Here is an 18,243-nt window from a genome sequence, read left to right as displayed (position 1 = left end):
TGGCAAGGAATGCAGCCTCAGAATGGGGCCCTGTATTTGCAGTTACTGGACTTTAGAGACTTAGGGTGATGAGTTCTGCTGTTCTTAGGGGAGCTGAGGTTTTTGAAGTCTGGGTTGTCCTGGAAGACCCAGTACCTGTGACTGTGTGCAGGGGAGGGCCTAGCCCCTGTCCAACCTCCCTGACCTTCTCTTCCAGGGAGACTAAGCTCTCCCCAGCAGCAGTATCTGGGCACTTGTCAAATCCGGTCCTCAATCATTGCAATATCCCTGGTCTGGGGGAGAGCGGGGGCTGCAGCTCTATTGCCTTGACCTAGACAAAGAGGGGCAAATCTGTCCCTCTCTCCAAGCCAGCCCCTCGGCACTGACCCACCACTGCAGGGAGGGAGATCACTGAAAAATAAAAATTTTGAGTTCCTTGTATATGCCAGCATTGTTCTGAACACTTTACATATGCATTGTCTAATTCTTATGCCAACCCTATAAGGTGGAGTTCTCCCCATTTTCAGATGGAGATAATGAGGCACAGAGAGGCCAAGTTCCCAAGGTCACACATCCAGTAAGTGGCAGAGCTGGGTCTGAACCAGCTTTTGGTCATAGCCACTCCACTCCACTCCACGTCCCCACTGCCCCACCCTGTGAGCCCTAAGTTGGCAGAAGCCCCAGCCTTGGGCTTATTTGAGTCCTGGATACTTTTGACCTTCCCACCCCACTGGCTGCTAAATTCAGCTGCTTTTTCCTCTTCAGGATCTTGCACACACCCTTCCTCTTTCTTCCTGCTATCTTCCTGGCTGCCTCTCCAACTTCCCTTCCACAAAGTCACAGAAGTATTGTCTCCTCCTGTCCCGGTCCCTCAGACTTAGCTGATCACTTTAACAGTCTTCTCTCTCAAACGTGGAATAGACCTTCAATGCCCCTCACCTTTCCAGCAGCTTGGCATGCAGGTGGAGCCTGTCTCTCTCCCTCTTTGCCCTAGTAGGCCGCTGGTCCTTGGGGTTGGTCGTGTGCCCAGCTCCATGCCAAGCAACCTGGGGGAAAGGGCATCTGGCTGTTCCCCCTGGTTCCTTCTGCTCCACACTGGTCCATCTTCATTTCCTCAGTGGAGCTGGCCCACATACTTGGATTAGCCTCTGCCCCATCCTTTGGCCCACCGTCCAGTAGCACTGTACCCAGGAGCCTCCTCCAAGTTGTCTTCTTCAGTGAGGGAAGGCAGAGAGCATGAGTCCCTAGCCAGTAAGCCTGGCATTCTTCCAGGGCTCAGCTGTGTGAACTGCGGTCACCAGATCTTCCGCTACCGGTCCCTGCACTCTTGACTTCTTTTGCCTCTCCCTGCTTCAGTCATTCCTGGCCCTGTCCACCCGGCAAGCTCGGATCCCTCCTGTTCTACATACCACATCGTCTCAATTCAGCCTCCCCTCCTCACCGCAGCCACACTTCCCCATGGAGAAGGAGGCGGCCACTTCCTTTAGCCCTGCCCACCTCTTGAGCCTACCCGGGTCTGCCCTCTGCCCAGCTCCTTTGATGGGCTCCCTTCCAGAGCCCCCAGGGCTTTCTTCCAGTTTGGCCTCCCCGCGGCATTGTTCGCTGGGAACTGACCATCCTCTCCTCCCCACCCCCCCACCAGCCGGTCACGTGTGAGGACTCTGCACCTGCCTGGTGTTGTTGCCACCTCGGACCGTCCTTCTGCAGCTTTCCTTACCACCCAGAGTGAGCTCTGTGCCTGGTTACCTTTGGTGATTATATCCTCACCTGTGGCACTGGGATCCTCGTTAGCCTCCCAGCTCTGAGTCCCCAGCCCTGCTCTTTGCCAGGCTTCAGCCCGGGCTGGTGTGTGCATGTATTTCAAGGTATTGACCCGTCAGGCCATTGCCAGGGGTCTGGTGTGGGTGTTGTTCCAGCACCAGGCTGGGTGGGAGGGGGGCTGCACTGATGAATGTGCTGTGGGCCCCACCCTGGAGAGCCAAGAGGGTCAGGGGAGTGGACACTGTTCACAAATAGGTAATCTTCACTGTCTGGTAGAAAGCAATCTGCAGTCCAGGTAACACCGTTAGGAAGTTCTTGGGTGCCTCGAACTCCATTTTAAAACCACATTGCCTCTCTGAGCTGACTTGGTTCTGTTAATGGCATCACTGTCTGAGTCTGGGACTGTAGCTGGGTACTTTAAATGCCCTCACAGCTGCTTTACACACAATAGGTGTTCAATAAAGACTTGTGTAGGGAATGCTTAAAGTCCGTTCTGTTCATCTGCCCAGTTCATGAGTGACCTATGCGGCTTTCTTTCTTTTTTTTTTAAATAGTTTTAAATTTATTTTAGAGAAAGAGAGACAAGCAGGAGGGGCAGAGGGAGAGGGGGAGAAAATTTCAAGCAGACTCTGTGCTAAGTGTGGAGCCTCAATGCGGGGTTCAGTCTCACGACCCTGAGATCATGACATGACCCAAAACCAAGAGTCAGACGCTTAACCCACTGCATACCCAGGTGCCCTCCTATGGGGCTTTCTATTCAGACAGGTGCTCCCCACCCCCACCCCCTTCTCCCGTACCGCCTGGTGCCTCCCTGCATCCTGTTTGGATGGGGAAGGTTTGTTGAAGTGCTTACCTCCCTCCTGACAGGGAGCTTTGAGGCCCCATCTCTCCTGATCAAAGAGGACCCCTGGCAGGTGCCTGTCAAACAGCAGACACCAGATAAATAATTATTAGATGAAGAAGCAGTGAATCGTTGTGTCTTATTGCCTGCCAAGTTGTAGGCACAAAGTGAAGGCTACTTGAATAGAATGAGTGGACTTTTAAGAGAATTTGATATATACAAGACGATCTTGTCACTGGCCACAGTCAGCCCCTTCTGATTAGATTTATGGAGATGCTGTTGGCTACCTCCGTGTGGGGCTGTGACCTGGCGCGTCCTCAGGCTGCCAGGCTTCCAGGCTTCCAGTGGAGGAGCTGAGATGTGAGGTCTCCACAGTGCGCTGCAGACACACCTGATGGGCTCCTCACCCACTTTTGAGCCTCCTTACTTGGGAAAAATCACCCTGAAATGATGACGGGCTCTGTTTCATCCTGCAAGCCCAGGGACCTTTGCGGGGGGCCGGGGGTGGAGGTGGCATTGGAGTTGGGGGTAACAGGTGGCCCTGTTGTAGGCGGTCTCTGATCGGTTCCCCCCAGGTGCCAGGCAGCCGGCTCAGCCTCGCCTCCCCTGTTGTGTCCGCAGGCCGCCCGGCGCCCCGAGGAGGCCGCTGAGCCCCGGGCCATGGTCCCGTCTCGCCGGCCGTGGAACCTGGGAGCCACGCCCTCGCTGCGCGGCCTGTGGAGAGTGGGCCGGGCCCGGGAGCCCGAGCCGGGGATGGCTCGCCCCGCCCCCGCCAGCCCGGCCGCCCGCCCTTTCCCATACACCGGCCCGGGGAGGTTGAGAACTGGTGAGTCCGCATTTTTAAAATGCCTCTTTATTTCCCTTCCTTCCTCCAGATAGCAGAGATGAGGCCGGGCTTTCTCGCAAGTTCCTAGGCTCAGTCAGAGCTGTCAGGTAATTACAGGGTGCCGGGCAGCCCGCGGGCCGGCGCGGAGTCGCAGTCGGGGTGTCAATCTCGCCGGCGCTCCTGCCCCGCGCCCGCCGGTAAAGAGAGGTCCTGGACGCCGAGTTAAACTTCAACGCGGTCGCTGGAGCAGGGGGCCAACGCCGCCCAAACCACGCGATCTCCACCCGGCCGGGCGGAGGGCGCTCCGCGGGCGGCGCGTCCTTGGTCCCTGGCCGAGCGCTCGCGGTCTCGCTCGCGCTCTCGCTCGCGCTCTCGCTCCGGTTTCTGCGGCGGCTGGTAAACAAGGTAGGTGAAGGGGCCGCCCGGTGCCCTGCGCGGCGCTGACACCTGATCGCGGCCGGCCAGCCCGCCAGTGGCGCGAGGAGCCGACTGAGGCCGCCCCGGAGCGTGGCCAGGCTGGGTTTAGGTGCCCTGCGCTCGGTTTCAGGTGCCATCCGGGGCGGCTCCTGTAGGGGCCCCGACAGCAGGTGGGCAGTGAAGGAATCCCCGAGTGCGCCCCCCCTCCGTTGTCCCCCTGGGGCAGCTGTCAACACCAGCTCTCCTTTCTGGGTCATGTCCCCTGGTACCTGGCACGCCAAGAAGTGAGTGGCACATCTGATTCCTGGTGGCGGCTGGATCTTCGGGTCTGGGGAGCTGCCCCATGACTGTCTCCTGAGCTGGGCTTGGGCATGTCTTCCTGGAAGTGTGGAGGGAGAGAGGGGTCTTCAGTCAACATGTCTTGAGGGGCTTACTCTCTGTTATTCCTGACCTACAGAGAAAGGGGTTTAGATGACCAGCCGGTCTGAGCTAGCAGAGTCCCTCTGGGCCATCAGATCCAAGCCCCCCCCCCCCCCGGTACAGAAGGGGAAACTGAGGCTTAGGCCACACAGCAAACTCCTGTTCAGTCCCTTCTCCCCCACCACATTTGTGCCCCTGGTGGCCGCCGGAATGATACCCTCCAAAGTCTCTCTGCAGGGGACAGTGAGCCTGGGGATGGCCCTGGGGTCTCTGGGAAAAGCTTGGGCTTTTGGGTCAGGTAGCCTCGATTGTCTGAAAGGGGATGAAGATGGTCTGTACTCCACAAGGTTTTCCTAAGGATTGCAGATGTAATATGAATGAGCATTGCCTTTCTGGTAAACAGAAAGGGAGAGAAAAGGGTAAAGAACAAGCAAGAGACAAAAACATGTTCCTTTGGAAAACTAAACAAAAAACCAAAAAACAAAACTCAAAAATTAAAAAAAAAAAACACTCAAAAGAAAAAACACTGGAAAGTATAAAAAAGAAGATAAAAGTCACCCATAAGCTTCTAAATGGACATTTTTTTATCGTTCCTTCTGATCTTGTGTATGTGGGCATGCACACATACTGATCTATTAAGTGAGTATTATGAAGATTATATGACCATACAGACTAATCCACTTTTACAATTTAAGACAAAGGTCAAATGAAATCCCGTGAGAGAAACGCTAAGCAGAATGCCTGACACTGAGTAGGGTTTCAGCCAGCTTGGTCACCCCTGCCCCCCCACCCCCTGCGCCTCTTACCTCTGCCTTCAGAGGGATGGATAGGCAAGCAGAGGGTGGGTTAGCCCATGGGATCGCAGTACTGGCTCAGTGTGACACCGGGCACGTTATTAACCCTCCTTGGTTGTGGCCGTAAGGGCCTGCATCCGTGGCCACTTTCTGTGTGCCTGGTGCAGAGTGAGCATGTTATGTGTGTCATTCCATGTAACCCTCACCCCAGGACTCTGAGCTTGGTTCCTTGTCCCCATATTATTGACAAGGAAGCTGAGGATCGGGCCGGGCAGTAAGGCCCTGGTGGAGGGTTGGGATGGGGTACACGGGATACCATACCACGATCAGCTCTCTGCCCCATCCAGTGAGGGAGGCACTGTGCCAGAGGCTCGAGGGGATGTGCTTTAGCTGGTCCTGAATATGCTTTTGGAGGCTGCGGGAAGCAGGAGTTGGTCTTTAGGAAGGCAGGGGAGAAATTGCCACCTAGAGGCGGCCTTGGTAATAAAGCCACGGCCCTGGGGTGCACCTCCGGTGAAGATGAGTGCAGCCCGGTTGGCAGGGCTTCCCTTTGCTGCTCTCTGGAGAGGGTGTTCATGAGCAAGTGCCAGCCCCAAAAGCCACTGTGGAGGGTGGGGAGCACCCCCCCCACACACCGCCCTGGAGGCCTCGGGTGCCTTGGTAAAGAGAAGCTCGGGGTGGCTTTTGGGAAGAAAGGAGCACAGCCCCTGCCTGGTGTGAGGCCTTCCCTCCGCGTAGGTCAGGCGTGTGAGGGCGTGTGAGTCCCTCCTGGCTGCGCCTGGGCCGGCCCGGACTGTGGGCAAGCAGAGCTCGGCGGCGGCCCTAGCCAGGGGTCCTGGCCAGCAGCCTTCAGCCAGGGGCATAGCATTTTACCTGTATTCTCTGTCCTGGGACAGGGCGTGGAAAAGACACCCCGGTCAGCAGTGACGAGGACTCCGGTGCCCGAAGTGCAGCTCGCCCGGCCCTCGCTCAGTGCCGAGCCCTCAGCGTGGACTGGGCTGGTCCTGGGAGCCCCCACAGGCTCTACCTGACCGTGCAGGTAAGCACTGGGGCCTTCAGAAAGGTGACGGGCCAAGCCAGGCTGGTGGACCTTCACTCTCTGAGCTTTTGCAGCTGGGTCTCCAGCAGGCCGTCTGGGGAAGGAAGCCCTGGGAGCCAGCCGGGGACCTGCCTTGTGTTTCTTTGCTGAGGTCCTCACGGCACATCCGCCCTGAGCCTGCGTGGATGGAGCAATTTGCTTTATTACATTATCTCGGGGAAAATCTCACAGGAGATGACAGAAACTTTTCAGCCACACCCTGGCTGAGGTGTTAAAGTGAGAAATGTGGGACCTTCGCTGAAAAGCTAGTAGGAAAACAGGCAGGTTTGGGGGGTAGCTGTTAATCCCCACTCGAGCATGTTTATCCATGGGGCACTGCTTGTATTTCCTATTGGACGTGAGAATCCAAAGCTAGACGGAGGATTTTTGCCAAAACTTGGGTTCTTTTCTCTTGCAGTTATCACCAAGTGATTTTCAAAAGACAAATTTTACGTATATTTGTGTATTTGGTCATAGAGACAATACATAGTGATAGTAATAATAACTACTATTTATTGGGCACGGACTTTCTACCAGGCACTGGTACCATGTGATATATCTCACATCAGTACTCAACAATCTCAAGACACAGTTACTCTTTTATCTGAGTGGTATGGATGAAGTAATGGAGGCTCAGAGAGGTTAAGTAACTTGCTACTGGTCACACAGCAAGCCGGGATATGAATAGCTACACATGACGAGCTTTCTAACATATGGTGTAAAGAATTCACACAGGGATGTAATATTTAGAAACTGAATACCTCCTATAGTCCTGTATCTTGAAGAAATCCACTATTAAGAGTTAGGTGTTTATGTGTTTTTCCTATGTAACCTCTTAATTATATTTATACAATTTTATTATTTATTTGTACATACTGTTCTGTGACTAGCTCTTTCCCTCAACAGTAAATCCTGGTAAATGTCTTCATGCATGTCAGTATACAGAGAATTCCCTCATTCTTTTAAACTGCTGCAAAATATTCTACTTCAGGGTTTACCATAAATTACCTAACCAGTCCTCTGTATCATTTCTGATTGCAGTGAGCTCCTTAAATATCTACACATCCAGGCAGCTATGGCTTGGAGCAATGTCAGGATAGTCCAGGTGCTGTGCTTTTTAAATGAATACATTTGTTAACAGATAGTTACAGAGTGCGTCTGTGCCTGGTCCTGGCCCATACCAAAGCAGAGGAATAGACCTGACAGTCTGGATGAAGGACCAGAGTTATTTGGGGGTGTTGTGTTGCGAAGGCTCCCTGCCCAAGAAAGATGGTACAGGAGAGGGCTCATATTGAAGGGACATGGGCAAATGGGGGGCAGGATGGAGTGCAGGAAACCCAGGTGTCCTTTGAGGGCATATCCTCCCTCATGCAGATGGAAGTCCTGAGCCCGGGTGGCGTGCGGCCCCGAGTCCTGATCTGAACATGGCCCAGGGTTTCATGTTGCTTCAGAGACCGTCTTGGGCTCCAAGGCTTTTCTCGGCCCTTCTTGTGTGGTTCATGTGCAAACTGAACCAAACGGTCCTTCTTTTATCTTACGGTCTGCAAGAAAAGCAGGTCTGGTGTGGGAACCGTTAAAGAAACCAGAGAACCCATTTTTTTTTCTCTGACTTGAGCCATTGGTAGTTAAATCCGGAGGTGGTCAGAAACCGGCTGCCTTGAGCTGGGCGGTGGCTCTCTTCCTGAATTTTGATTATGGGGTGTTGGGTTGTGGTTGCTGCCGAGTCCTGGGGTCAGCAGATCTGCTGAGAATCTCTGAGAAGCTCCTGTCAGCAACCAGTTTCCATGTTGGTGTCCTTCTGGGCCCTCGCGAAGCTCCATTATGTTTATAGGTGCTTTGAGGTCAGGGCTGTGGGGCTGAAGGAGGGACCCAGGCACTGTGGGGTGACCTGATAGGCTTGGGGAACCACCTCCCTGCCCCAGCCTCTCAAGTAGTTAAAACCTGAGATGCTCCCTCTGGAGGTGCTGCAGAAATTCCCAACACCCCTGCCCCCACCCCCCCGGGTGCCCTTCCTGTGGCTTGACCAACGGGCCAGAAATAGTGTAACCTTTGCTCTGGTGGCAATTGGAAACTCCCAGCTGCTGTCATTGCTGCCGCCGCTGACAAACCTACTCGGGATGGTGTGGCAGTTGGTCAAGGGGGGGCGGGGGGCGGACCAAATAAAGGCCGGGGGGAGGAGTTTTCCTACATACAAGAGATTGTGCTTGCCACCCTCCCTTCTCAAGTAGAACGTGAGGTTGAGAGAGAGGGAGAGAGAGAGAGAGAGAGAGAGAGAGAGGGAGTCATGGTGAACGAGGCTGCTGATGTGGCTTTCCTCTTTCTTTTCTCTGTTTGTTGGATTTGGGATTACAAAAGCCATAATAAAAACAACAACATGGAAAAGTACAGAAAGAATATTATGCTAACCTGACATCTGGTTCTTACTGTGCACCAGCCGCTTTGAGAACTTTGCACGAGTTCCTGCAGTTTCCCTTCACGCCAGTGGCATGAGGTGGCTGGTGACATTTCTATTTTAGGAATGGGGAAAATGAAGCTTCAGGGAAGGACAGTAACTTGCCCAGAGCCACACAGCACACACAAGGCACAGCCGGGCTTCACACCCGGTGCTTTCTGACTCCAGACTCGGAATGTTCTTTTATTTTGTTTTCTTTTTTTTAATTTTTATTTTTTTAAAAAAATTTTATTTACATTCAGTTAATTAACGTACAGTGTATTATTAGTTTCAGAGGTAGAGTTCAGTGATTCATCGGTTGTGTGTAACACCCAGTGCTCATCACATCACGTGCCCTCCTTCATGCCCGTCACCCAGTGACCCCATTTCCCCCGCCCCTCTCCCCTCTAGCAACCCTCAGTTTGTTTCCTGCAGTTAAGAGTCTCTTATGCTTTGTCTCCCTCTCTGTTTTTATCTTATTTTATTTTTCCCCTCCCTTCCCCATGATCCTCTGCCTTGTTTCTCAAATTCCTCATATCAGTGAGATCATATGATAATTGTCTTTCTCTAATTGACTTATTTCACTTAGCATAATACCCTCTAGTTCCATCCACGGTTGCAAATGGCAAGATTTTTTTTTTGATGGCTGCATAATATTCCACTGTGTGTGTGTGTGTGTGTGTGTGTGTGTGTATCTTTATCCAGTCATCTGTTGATGGACATCTAGACTCTTTCCACAGTTTGGCTATTGTGGACATTGCTGCTATAAACATCGGGGTGCACGTACCCCTTCAGATCCCTACATTTGTATCTTTGGGGTAAATACCCAGTAGTGCAATTGCTGGGTCGTAGGGTAGCTCTATTTTCAACTTTTTGAGGAACCTCCACACTGTTTTCCAGAGCGGCTGCACCAGCTTGCATTCCCACCAGCAGTGTAAAAGGGTTCCCCTTTCTCGGAGCATTCTTTTAAACAGAGCATTTGTCTTTTGTTTCAAATACAGAAGGCACAAAGACACGCAAAAAAGTGTCTGTAGGGGCACCTGGCTGGCTCAGTCAGAAGAGCATGCGCCTCTGGATCTCTGGGTCGTGAGTTCGAGCCCCATGTTGGGTGTAGAGATTACTTAAATAAAACTTAAAAAAAATAAAATAAAATATGTTTGTAATCCCCTTCCCAGATAATTTCCATTGACATTAAAAAATAAAACAGAACACTGTACATGCTTATAAGCCTGAGAATACAAATGCCGAGAGAAGTTCAAAATGAAATATAAAGACTCCTTTCCCTTCTTCCCACATTCTCATGGTTAAGTTTCTTTTTACTCGCCCAAAAGTTTAAACGATGCACGCTTCTCCTCCTAGCTGCTGCATCACCTGACCTCCCAGAGAGAACCATTGTCTATACAGTTCCCCAGATTTTTTTTTTTTTGAGGCCTGTTTTATTTGTCTTATCATCAAACGGGATTGCGCTATCCATGTGGTTCTGCGGCTTGCTTTGGATGTCTTTCTACGTGAGCGGCATCGTCTCTGGATGATTCTTTCTGACCCTCCCTGCCTCTCTCCCTGCCTGTCCAGTGGCCTGTTCTACCTCAGCCTTCTTTGCCTTGGTTTCGCCTTGAGTAGGAGACGGGGGGTGGGGGGCATGGCCTTCCCCTGCTCATGTGGATCTGTGTGCCCCCCTCTTGGCAGTTCCGAGCTGGTGCCGTCTGTAGGTGGGGGTAGCTGACATCTTGGGAGGGGGGGGTTGTGCCTGGTGGGGCTGGACAGCCCTGTGAATTGGGGGGCTGTGGGCCTGAAGCAAGCAGGCCATTGCCCTGGCGGCTCACGCCCCACAGAGCCCCGCAGGGATAGCCCAGTGAGCTTCACGTGAGAATGTCTAAGTGCCCGAGAACCTTCTTCATGGGTGCAAATAGCTGGCTGCCAACGGGGGCCCAGAAAATGCACTGCCACTGTCTTGTCATGGCATCTGGGCACATTTCTTCCAGACCCCAGGCCTCATTGTCCTCACCCACTCACACAGCGAGCGATGGATCCCTGGGCCCGGGGTGCTCACCAGCTCCAGGAGCACAGCATCCTCGGGCTCAGGAGGGGTGCCCTCCCCACTGCAGTCCCCTTCACGTGAGGATTCTGGTTGTGTCTTGGCAGCAAGCCCTCCTGGACAAGGGGTGCGAGAACAAGAGTCAGGGGACGAAAGAGGAGAAGCTCCTGAAGAGGCAGGCGCCGGCCCCCAGGCGGGACCGGGAGGCCCAGGAAGCTGGTGGCACCATGAATGTAGAGAAAACAGGTAAAGCAGGCCTGCCCGCCAACCTGGAACAGCCCCCGCTGAAGCTGGCCCTGGAGGGGAGGCTCCCATGGCGTTGGAGCCGACCCCCCACGCTATCCACTTCACCTGGAGGTGGCCCAGCCAAATCCTGGCCACCTGGCCACGCAACTCAGAGACCGCAGCCCATCCACCCTTACTCCAGGGATGCCCCCCTCCTGGTGCCACCAGGGCCCCACCCAGTGATGGGAGGCCCGTGGGGGCTGGGGTTGAATTTCCCTGCTTTTTGTCTTTTCCCCAGTGCCCGTCTAAAGCAGGCCAAGGGTGGCAGCCTCAAAGACGCCACAGCCTGCAGAGAGAGGCCTGAACCCATCCCCCTTAGCTGTGGGTCCACTGGGGACCCAAAAGCACTAGGAGAGGGTTGGCCCTGCTGCCACAAGGCCAGGATAGAGGAGCTGGTGGCTCCCTTCTTCTCTGTCCAGGACGACTGGTTCTGGAAGAGTCCACGGGCCTCCTTTGTGGGGTTCCCTAGCAGGAAGCCTGAGCACAGCAGTAATTGGGAAAAAGCATCCTCAAGGAGCCCAAGGGGACGTCCAAGAAGGTGTGGAGAGAAAGCTTTCTCTTGCTTTCTTCCTCCCGTCAGCAGCGGTTGATTGGTGTTTCTGAACCCGCTGTGGGGTGGAAGGAGCCATTGCCTTCTCTGGGGTTGTCCCAGAGCCGCGGTCACCTGTCTGGCGTTCGGGGGCAGGTGCCGGGGTCTGGCCGAGGTGTGGGCAGATGGGCCTTGGGAAGGGGTGCACCGTCCAGAAGGTCAAGTTGGATCTCCTGGTGGAGAAGAAAGAGACCAGCTCCTGTGAAGAGTGGGGACTGAGTCTTGTTCAGTGGGGTGAGAGCCGGACCTCAGTGTCCTTGCGCCTGAGTGGCCGTGAGGGGCAGTGTGCAGGCAGGGTCTCCGAGGCACATTCTCTTTTGACGACTTGCACTGACAACCGGCTCACTAAGAGGGGCATGCAGCCTTCTCGGCGCCAAGGCCCCTTCAGGCCCGCGTCCCTAAGTGCCCCTTTGATCTCACCTCTCCCTCGTCCTCCGACTCCTTTTCCAAGGTTGCCTCTCTGGGCAAGGACCAGTGTCCCCATTCCGCAAAGGAGGACCCCAGGGACCCCACCCTCCCATCTCGTAGGTGGCAGAACTAGCTCTCGGGACCTGGAGTCTAGTGTGTTCCCTACCACACCATGGCAGTCTGCAAAAGGGCTGAGGGCCATGCTGGTCACATGCTGCTCATGGCAGCCCCGTGTGCAGGCCTGGAAGCATCCATCTGACCTCACTCTCTCTAGAACAGGGAGCAGAAGCTTGGCCAACTGTGTGTGATACCCCTGCTGCGTCACATGCAGGCCCCATGGCCGGGGCCACGAGCCAGCCGGCCATGCACCTGCTCTAGCTTCCCGGAGGGTCTCGAGCTACAGCTCTTGCAAGGGACTGGGAGAAAGGGAGAAGCCAGCCTGTGTGTGCTTCGCCTGCTCTCTGGAGAGCGGGACCTGGGACTTCTCGGGGCCCACCCTCCTGGGGACAGGGCTGAGACATCCAGCCCAGCCCGGAAGCTCTATTTTGGCCTCTCTGAAGTCTCAGTGAGCACATCTGCCGCCTCCTGGTGGGTCGAAGCTGCCAGTAGGGTGTGTGACTTCAGACGCAGAGCCCCTGGGAGTCCTGCCTCTCAGCTGTGGCTCCGGGGGTGTAGCGTGGGGGAGCCCAGAAGCCCTGCTGCTCTCAGAGTGGAGGCCTGGGGTCAGCAGATGCCACTTGTCACACTAAACTCTTGGAGGCTTCTTTCTGCCTCCTGGGGCTTTGGCCAGGTCTCCGTTTGGGCTACCTGAGGGGAGAGGCAAATCTCCTGCCCTTACCCCCTCTCCTCTGCCCCACCCCTGCACACCCCCAGCTCCTCGAGGAGACAGTGACCCTTCTTGGTGTCCTCCAAGCACACTATGACACACACCCCAGGCCCTATTAGCAGGTCATGGCCCTTGATTCTGTGTCTTTGTCCTTCCGTCCGTCCGTCTGTTTCTCTCCTTCTCCTGGTAGGAGCAGGAGAGTGGAAGGCTGTGGCAGAAGGAGGAGTCAGGCGGAGGCCCCCCCCCCCCCCAGTATTTATCTCTTCCTCGTGCCTGGGCAGCCCCTGTGCTCAGTGCAGGTGTCGGCCTGGAGCCGGCCTGGCCGTGTCCTGCTCACATGCTGCGTCTGTGTCCGTGTGTCCTGGTCTCGCTGTCCCTTGCACCCGCACACCCTCCCCTCACCCCTTCTCTGTGTGCAGGTGACCACTCCCTGCGGAGGTCAGGGGACAGGTTGGGGAGCCTCTGCCTCCCTTCTGTGCTCTACAGGGGGGTTTGGGGTTTAAAGAAATCATATTCTCCCAAGAAGAGTGTTTTCTGGGGAGGGAACCCCAGACTCTTCATCAGCTGTTGCCAGAAGCCGTGTCTCTCTCAGCTGCGATTCTTTGCAGCCCGGCCGTGGAGAGGAGATGGCCCGTCAGACCTAGGACACACGCTCTGAGGGCTCTAGGGTGAAAGCTGCTTTCCTAAGTCCCGATCCGGGCGATCCTGTCTTCCAGAAGCTGCCTGCGGACGTGGCTTCCTCTAGGGCAGGCCCTGGAGCCCCTGGCTCATCCATGCTCCTGCAGCCCCCGGCCCCCGGCCCCCGGCCCATCAGCTTGCATCCCTGCCCCATCCCCGATGGTCTGCCCTGCCCCGACGGGCCCCCTCTCCTCAGCCAGGGTGGGTCCTCTGCTGTCCTGCTGATTGGCCACTACTTTGCTCATAGGTGGGCGGCTCTTTGGCAGCGGGAGGTGCTCGAGCCTGGCAGGGCTGCCAGGTTCTGCCCCCATGGTGCATAGGATGGTGGCGGCCATGTCCCAGCTGCAGGAGGAGAAAGCCCGGCTGCAGGAGGGGCTGGCCCTCCGAGACAGTGATCAGCAAGCCACATCTACCCAGCTGCAGAACCAGGTACCTGGGGAGGATGGGATGGCAGAGGCCACTGCCCACCGTGGGGCAGGGCAGAGGACACTGCTTGGGGCCCCTGGCACCAACCCACCAGGCCACTGGCACGACGGACAGATAAGGTTCCCTCCCTTGGCTCAGGCATGCGCGAGAGGGCAAGGTGGTAATGAGCCAGAGGCCTGGGCCGCCCCTCCTGCTCTTCCTTGTGCCCCATTCCTTGTGCTTCCTAGAAGTGGGCTACGTGTGCAGATGTGAGTGAAGTGGGGAGGTATAGGGGTGCTTTCAGCCCTGCAGCCGCTGCGGAGTCCACCCCGTCCAACTACCGGGCGGTCCTAGTAGACAGAATTCACTGCAGAGGTCACCCCAGGGAAGGCTGGTAGGGAAGGAGAGTCCGGTGGGTGTGCACATGGGTGGAGGAGCTCTCAGGCTTCTGGAAGCCAGGGAGGGCCTCAGGCGTATGCTGGCAGGCGCTGTCTCCTTCCTTGGCTGGCCAGGAGGACCTGTGCAGACTCAGCTGCATGCCCTCTGGGGCTTACCCTGGGCCCTCCTTCCCCACCTGCACCTGGGCCCTGAGGCCCCTGTCCGGGGGCTCCGCTCCCCCCACAGCCATGGTCAGTGTCTGTCTTTAGTGTCTGTCCAACCTTCCCCACTTCCCCAAGGCCCCCCCACCCTGTCTCTACATCATCTTTGCCTCGGATCCGTGCCCTGAACTCAGGGCCCAGGGCTCTCTGTTGAAAGGCCTGCCTTCAGGTGGGGCCAAGTTCTTTCTCTGTGGTGACCCAGCATGTGGGCCTTCTGCTTGGGGGAACATCACTGAATACCGTGACTTGTTCTCGGTTCCAGGGAGCAGCAGATTACTTTGATGCATTTTTTCAATGCAGCATTTTTTTCCCACCGTACAGGTGTATCCTCTTCTCAAGAACTGTCTGTTCTGACCACCTGCCCCTTGCTGAGTTAGGTGGGCCTCCTTGGGGCATCCCTAGTGCCCCGTGTCTCCCTCTAATACACTGACGCCCTTGTTTGCTACCTCTGGGCCTGTTTGCCTCACTGTTGGGGGCTCCTCTCGGCAGGGTGACACACCAGCTTTGTGTCTCTGTTGCCTCCTGCAGTGTCCCTCTGCCTCCCTCTCTCAGATGTTTGCGGAGTGCCCGGTATCCACTGGGCACCAAGCTAACCACTGGGGACGTCCAGGTGTGCAGGCACGCCTTGGCCTCTGGAGGCTGTGGTCTAAGGTCTAGGGGAGGACAGACATTTGTTACATGCACCCATGTTAAGTTAGAAGAGTAACGAGGGCTCTGCAAGTGCGCACACACAGTGCAGGAGGGCTTGTAGCAGAGGCCTTTGTCCGGGACATCAGGACCTGTCGGGGAGGTCAGGGACAGCCTCCTTGAGAAAGCAGTGCTGGAGCTAAGGTCTGGCACAAAGCAGAGGAAGTGGGTTCTGAGCTGAGAGAACAGTCTGTGCAAAGGGACTGTGGCAAGAGGAGCAAGATGAGTAGAGGGGCAGAACCAAGTTTTGGGTAGCCCTGTGGGGCTGGGGGCTGGTCCAGGGCTCACACCTGCAGGACATGCCTGGCCCGTGGCAAGAGCTTGTCAGCAGCTCGTCTTTCCCTGACCTTCTCCAGGTTAGACTGTCCTGGCACGTCATTTTTGAAAAAGTTTTTTTTTTTTTTTTAAAGGGCTTTACTGAAATATAATTCACATACCACAAAATTTACCCCTTTAAGGTCTTAAGTATATTAAGACGGTGATGTGACCAACACCACCATCTAATTTCAGAACATTTTCAATCACCCTAAAAAGGCCCATTTAGTCACTCTCCTTTTCCCTCCCTGCCCCACAACCCCTGGCAACCAGGGATCTGCTCTCTGTGTGTACGGATTTGCCTTTTCTGAACATTTCACAGAAATGAAATCATCACAATACGTGGCCTTTCATAACTTCAAACAAATTTAAAAATTTTTTTCTTTTACTTTTTTATTTTTTGTGAAGATTTTATTTATTTATTTGAAAGAGAGAGTAAGCACAAGTCGGGGGTGGGAGGGAAGAAGCCTCCCCGCCGAGCGGGGAGACCAACGCAGGGCAGGGCTTGATCCCTAGACCCGGAGATCAAGACCTGAGCCGAAGGCAGATGCTTAACAGACTGAGCCAGCCAGGTGCCCCCATTTAGCAAAATCTACTTACTTGTTACAGGGGAAGTTGAAGGTGAAGCATCTTAGCCTTTTGGTGTCTTTGTGCCCCAGCTTTCCAGACCTTCCCAGCCCCTGTCCTCTCCCATCCCCAGCTCCCCTGGACGATTGGGAGAATTCCAAACGGTTCCTCTTCTTTGCTCGAGTTTTATCCTTGAGTTTCCTCACTGCCAGTTCTTTCCTGAAAATTTCAGGAGATGCCCCTGAAGCTCCAGGTCTCTGGGCTCCTCTTTGGTCCAACCTTGTGGAGCTATGTCCAACCACGTGGACCAGGGGCCAGGTTCGAATCCTGACTTTGGGCACTACTCAGTTAGCTGTGTGACCTTGGGCTGGTTAATTACTGCTCTGCACCTCAGTTTCTTCATCTGCAAAATGGACACCAGAGCACCTGATGAGCTGAGCTGATAATCTTGGTGTTGCTGCCACCAGTAAAGATGGTGGTCTTTACTGGGAAGAGCTTTGGATTTGGAATCACCCGAACAGGGGTCCAGTCCCAGCCATGCCACGTGCTAGCTGGGCAGCTATAGGAAGTCACTGCCTTGCTGAGCCTTCATTTACCGTTCTCTGAACCGGGGCTAATACATGGTGCTTTGTGGTTAGTGGCTAGCTCAGTCGTGAGACTGGACGGAAAAATGGATGACAAACAATAAAGTGCTGCGCCTCGTGAAGTATCACTTCTGCATGCTCTGGTCTCCTGTGGGCCTCACTGGGGTTTGACCCAGATTGACCCTCCTGCTCTTCTAAATGTTGCTCATCTAAGAAAAGAGATGGACACTCTGCTTCATGCTCACGGTGCCCTGTTCCCAGCCTTGTCTGGACCTGCCTTCTGGATGTGGCTGCCTTCCGGATGTGGCTGCCTTCCGGATGTGGCTGCCTTCCCATGTTGCTCTTCCTGAAAGGCAGTGTAGCCCCGGTGGTGGAGTTTGAGGGTCCCGTGGGGGTCCCACAGACCCGAGTTTCAATCCGACATCCACCATTTAGCGGCCAGGTGACCTCGAGCAAGTTGCTTAACTAAGGCTTCATCTCTTGGAATCTCGGTTTTTCTTCCTGGAAAGTGGGGATAATGTATCTACCTCACAGAATTGGGGGGCTCAAAGTGATGATCTTAGGAGTTCCCTGTGCCCTGCTGGCAAAGCCGACTCAGTAAAGGGGGCTGCCGTTTTCCCCCTGGGACCTGGCCTTGTGGGGGCTGTGAGGGTCTTCGGAGGCGTACCCTCTGATAAATATCAGATGGAGATTTTTGTATTTACTGGGCACCCACCGTGCTCCTTGTGGGGAGCAGTCGGACCACAGGTCCCCAGTCCTCGGGCATCCAGCTGACCCAGGCCACAGAAGTCACTGGTGGTTAGTCTGGCAACTGACGTGTGGCTGTGGTTGGTCTGGATGACCCTCCGCAATGTTGGCAGCAGCAGCCCCGGGCCACATCCTGGTGGCCTCGAGCTCCCCCTCCTTTGTGGATGTCCCTGCAGCAGTGGCCTCCACACCCCCAAGGCTCCTGCCAGTGCTTTAGACTGCACTCCCCTCATTGCCCCTGAACCTCAAGGTAGAACCTTAAAAAATTGTGCTCAGAGGCCACAGACTGGCAGCCTAGATCTAGCCTTCAAATGTGTCTTGTTTGCCTGCTTTGTTTCTCTTTTTTTAACAATTAAAAACATTGTGATAGAATACACATAACATAAAATTTACCATTGCAGCCATTTTGAAGTGTATAGTTCAGCAGTATTAAGTACATTCACACTGTTGTGTGACCATCACCACCATCCTTCCCCAGAACTCTTTTCACCTTGCAAACCTAAAACTGTTCCCATTAAATACCAACTACCCACTCCCCCGCCCCTCTCCCCCAGCCCTGCCACCCACCATTCTACTCTCTGACTCTGCGAATTTACCTATTCCCAGTGCTTCATGTAAGTGGAATCATAGTATTTGTCTTTTGTGACTGGGCTTATTTCACTTACCATGATGCTTTCCAAGTTCATGCATGGTGTTGCAAATGGCAGGATTTCCTTTTCTTAAAGATTTTATTTATTTATTTGAGAGAGAGAGTATGTGTGTGAGTACAAGGTAGAGGTGAGGAGCAGAGGGAGAGGGAGAAGCAGACTCCTCTGCTGAGCAGGGAGCCCAACATGGGGCTCGATCCCAGGACCCCGGGATCATGACCTGAGCCCCCCAGGCACCCCAGGATTTCCTTCCTTTTTAAGGCAGAATAATATTCCATTGTACGGATACACCACACTTTGCTTATCCATTCATCAGTGGACACT

The 18,243-nt window shown here is 54.6% G+C and overlaps 1 protein-coding gene across 4 annotated transcripts in view; it reads left to right on the top strand.

Annotated features, from left to right (window-relative positions):
* The window catches only part of KIFC3 (kinesin family member C3), a 38,230-nt gene that overhangs the window by 921 nt on the left and 19,066 nt on the right, over positions 1–18,243 (top strand). Inside the window, exons 2-5 of one of the 4 annotated variants that reach the window (XM_028096855.2) lie at positions 3,203–3,407; positions 5,935–6,077; positions 10,690–10,828; positions 13,616–13,797. In XM_028096855.2, coding sequence (XP_027952656.1) covers positions 3,242–3,407; positions 5,935–6,077; positions 10,690–10,828; positions 13,616–13,797 — 630 coding nt within the window. In that variant the 5' untranslated portion in view covers positions 3,203–3,241. Of the gene's footprint in view, positions 1–3,202; positions 3,408–3,748; positions 3,813–5,934; positions 6,078–10,689; positions 10,829–13,615; positions 13,798–18,243 lie in introns of those variants that run through there. The other 3 variants (XM_028096875.2, XM_028096861.2, XM_028096868.2) reach the window with 3 other exon arrangements.

Source organism: Eumetopias jubatus, unplaced genomic scaffold (assembly GCF_037043125.1).
Source record: "Eumetopias jubatus isolate StellerSeaLion01/CBP00866 unplaced genomic scaffold, mEumJub1_p1.0 scaffold_10, whole genome shotgun sequence".
Taxonomy (NCBI): Eukaryota; Metazoa; Chordata; class Mammalia; order Carnivora; family Otariidae; genus Eumetopias; species Eumetopias jubatus.
The sequence above is the reverse complement of the archived record's forward strand: the minus strand, read 5'-3'. Positions and strand labels throughout refer to the sequence as shown.